This window comes from Marmota marmota, unplaced genomic scaffold, assembly GCF_001458135.2.
Source record: "Marmota marmota marmota unplaced genomic scaffold, marMar, whole genome shotgun sequence".
Taxonomy (NCBI): Eukaryota; Metazoa; Chordata; class Mammalia; order Rodentia; family Sciuridae; genus Marmota; species Marmota marmota.
In genome coordinates this window covers 14,253,222-14,256,265 of record NW_026000016.1, presented here as the reverse complement: position 1 = coordinate 14,256,265, position 3,044 = coordinate 14,253,222, and the positions used below count along the sequence as shown (strand labels likewise).

Here is a 3,044-nt window from a genome sequence, read left to right as displayed (position 1 = left end):
GCTGCGGTCAGTCGAAAACAGGGATGGTGACGTCAGCTTTCCAACATGGTGGCCGCTGGCCTCCTCTGTGGTCTGACCGGTGTGGAGAACCGAGATGGACCGCTTCCTTCCCCCATCTCGAACCCAGAATTCAGCCCTGAGTACGGTGCTTGCACGGCTGGCAGAAACTGCAGTGCTGTATCCCTGCGTCGCTATCTCCTCGTTTCCCAGCGCGCGCTGCAGACTCTAGCCGAGGGGCGATTTGCTGAATAAGCAGTGTTACCCTCCGTGTGACAAACCTCTCGCGTTTGAGTCCCCGTAGCCGATCCTCGTGCAATGGAAATCCTTCCTCCAGGTTCCGGAGCACCCCACTATTGCTGGAAATTCCTAACAAGATAGCCTTTAGCCGTCCTGACTTGTCATACTTCCACACAGTGAAGCAGCACACGGGGGCAATGCACTCCCCTCGCCGCCATCTTATCGAATCGAAATTATTTTTTATAAGATCACTTTTCCATTCTATAACTACAGATTATTGACACAGCATCTCATGGTTTCTATTATTTTCTCATTGTTTCTTTAGCTAAAACAGTTCCTTTCACAGTGTCACTTTTCATAAACAGGTTATCATTTCTTAAATGAAGTCTCTAAGGAATGTGGAGACAGTATCATAGTCCAGGAGGGATGCAAGCCAAGAGTCAGAATTATGAGTTCCTGTCTGTTCTATCAGAGGCAGAAGGATTAACGCCCGGGGACAACCACCCTCAGCAATTTGTCATTGCCAAGATATTCAGTTTTCAGACTCTAGCCAATGTTCTTGGTGCCTCTCCACTATTCCTCCAGCATTTTTTTTTTTTTTGTTATTATTGTTCTTGGGGAAATTTTAATAAAGTGGAAATGTTTATAATCTAAAGTTAGGTGAAAACAATGGATGCAAAAACCTCATACAGTATATTCCTGGTTTTGTAATACATATGCAAATGATGGAAAACACTAAAAAGTTTACCAATGAATTGTCACTGGTAGAATAATGAGTTATATGTCTCTAATTTCCCCCCTTTCTACATATCTTCTTTAAAAAATAAATATGACATTTTATACATCAAAAATGATGAGTCCTTATTCCAAAATTCACCTTCCTAAGAAACAATGAAGGCTGGAGAGAAACTGCCACAAAACTTCCAGAAGTCTAAGACTAAAGGAAATTCACTGCAAATCTTAGCCAGTGTTATCCAAGATTATAGCCATCAGGCTCCTCTGCCTATTTAAGTTGAAATTAATTCAATGTCAAATGCTGTCCCTGATTTGCGCTGGTCCCATTTCAATGGCTCAATAGCTACATGTCCAGTCATAGAATATTCCATCATTGCAGAAAGCCATGTTAAACAGTGCTCCTATAGAAAACAGCCATGAAAAAAGAATCTCTAAATTCAGGGAGGGAAAACAAAGCATTGAGAAACTGAACAAAGAAACCCTAATTAAACTTCTAAATATCCCAGTGTATTGGTGACCCTCAAAATCTAGGCTACATTACAAATGTCAAGATAAAGGACACCTAAGGGCATCATCCTAGATTCTGACTCAGCAACTTTGGAGTTGAGTTGAGCCATAGAATTTGCATTCCCCACCCTCCTGGGATGAAACCCAGGGCCCTGCAGTACTCGGCAAGCCCTCTGCCACTGAGCTAAACTGACCTACACCTGCCCAGCAGAAGTCCTTTTCTAACCACTTCTTCTGACAAGTTCCCTGACACTGTTCCATGGACCACACTATGACAAACACTGGTTTAGTTAAATGATCTTGGTCCAGATTTTTAATCTCTCCTAGACTCTGTTACTCACTTGTAAAATGAGCTGACATCCTCACCTGGGGTCTCTTTATCATTCTATGGACAAAGTTTAAGCATTTCAATGTTCTCCCACATAGCTGCTTGGAAACCCAGTGGGAAGAGCAACACTGAAAGTCCAAGAAACAGCTGTGATAATCAACCTTAGGAGAGATGTCAGGATGTTAACATAAAGCAGAAGAGAGGGTACTGGCCTAAGGAAAAACTCCATGCAGTTCCTACAGAGCTTCCAAAAGTGCGCCCTGAATGGGCAGGCAAAAGCAGTTCAAGAAGCCGATTTGATGGGCAGGTCTATTCATAGTACCCTATTTCTGGGTCTGCTCCTCCCCTACAAGCCTGGCACACACATTCCTTCTGGGATTCACTTCTGAAGACAAGGAGTAAATCCTTGTCTAAATCCTTTTCCTACATATGAGCTTAGGACTCTGTCAGGATCCCCAAGCCACCAGAGGCTGCTACCGAGCACAGAGCTCCCCTAGGAAGCTCCCAAGCAGAGGCTGGGACAAGATTCCACCTCCGCGCTGGTGTGTCCACCCCTTCAGAGGACTGGCATCCCCACTTGAGAGGAGGACAGATGCTTGGCCCCTAGGCCACTCCCAAGCAGCTCTGTGCTCCTGTTTAATGTGACTGCCCTCCGGCATTTCTTGGTCTCCAAGCATTCCTAGAGGTCTTGCACACCGTACAAAAAAAATAACAAGGCAGATGACTATGGCAAGGCCACCCAACCTCCCTTCTTCACGAAGCAACAAACAGTAGGCCCTAAGAAGTACCAGAAAGGTGGAGCCAAGCGCGATAGCAGCCACTGAGACCAGGACAGTCACGTACCCAATACCCGGGAAAGATGCCTTTGGGGTCGTGGGGGGCTACCAGCGCCTAGAGATCCAACCCCGCTCCCAGGTCTCCTTTTGAGATGTAACTTTTCGGGGGATAGCAGCGCGGAGGGGCGCTCAGGGCAAGAGAAGGGGCAGTCCTGAGACCGGGAGGCCACCACAGCAGCCTGCGTCAACCTCCAAGTCCGAGGCTGCTGTGCCCCAACTGGGTGGCAAGAGTCCACCTCACCCCAAAGGATACCACGGCCCGAACCGAGGAACCGCTAAGGTGCCCCAGAATCCTCCGCAGGCGAGCAGCAGCGCGCGGCTGCTCCATGGCGGCGGCGAGTAGGGCTACTGTCACACTTCATTCCCGGGCCGCCCCTCCTCCCGGAGATAAAGGAATGAGG

At 47.4% G+C, this 3,044-nt stretch overlaps 1 protein-coding gene across 1 annotated transcript in view; it reads right to left on the bottom strand.

Annotated features, from left to right (window-relative positions):
* LOC107140258 (phytanoyl-CoA dioxygenase, peroxisomal-like) overlaps positions 1 to 2,971 on the bottom strand; it is a 29,818-nt gene extending 26,847 nt beyond the window's left edge. The window contains 2 exon segments of the mRNA XM_015483301.2: positions 1,821 to 1,864; positions 2,885 to 2,971. Of these exon segments, the coding sequence (XP_015338787.2) occupies positions 1,821 to 1,864; positions 2,885 to 2,971 (131 nt within the window).
* Between the last annotated feature and the right edge of the window lie 73 nt (positions 2,972 to 3,044).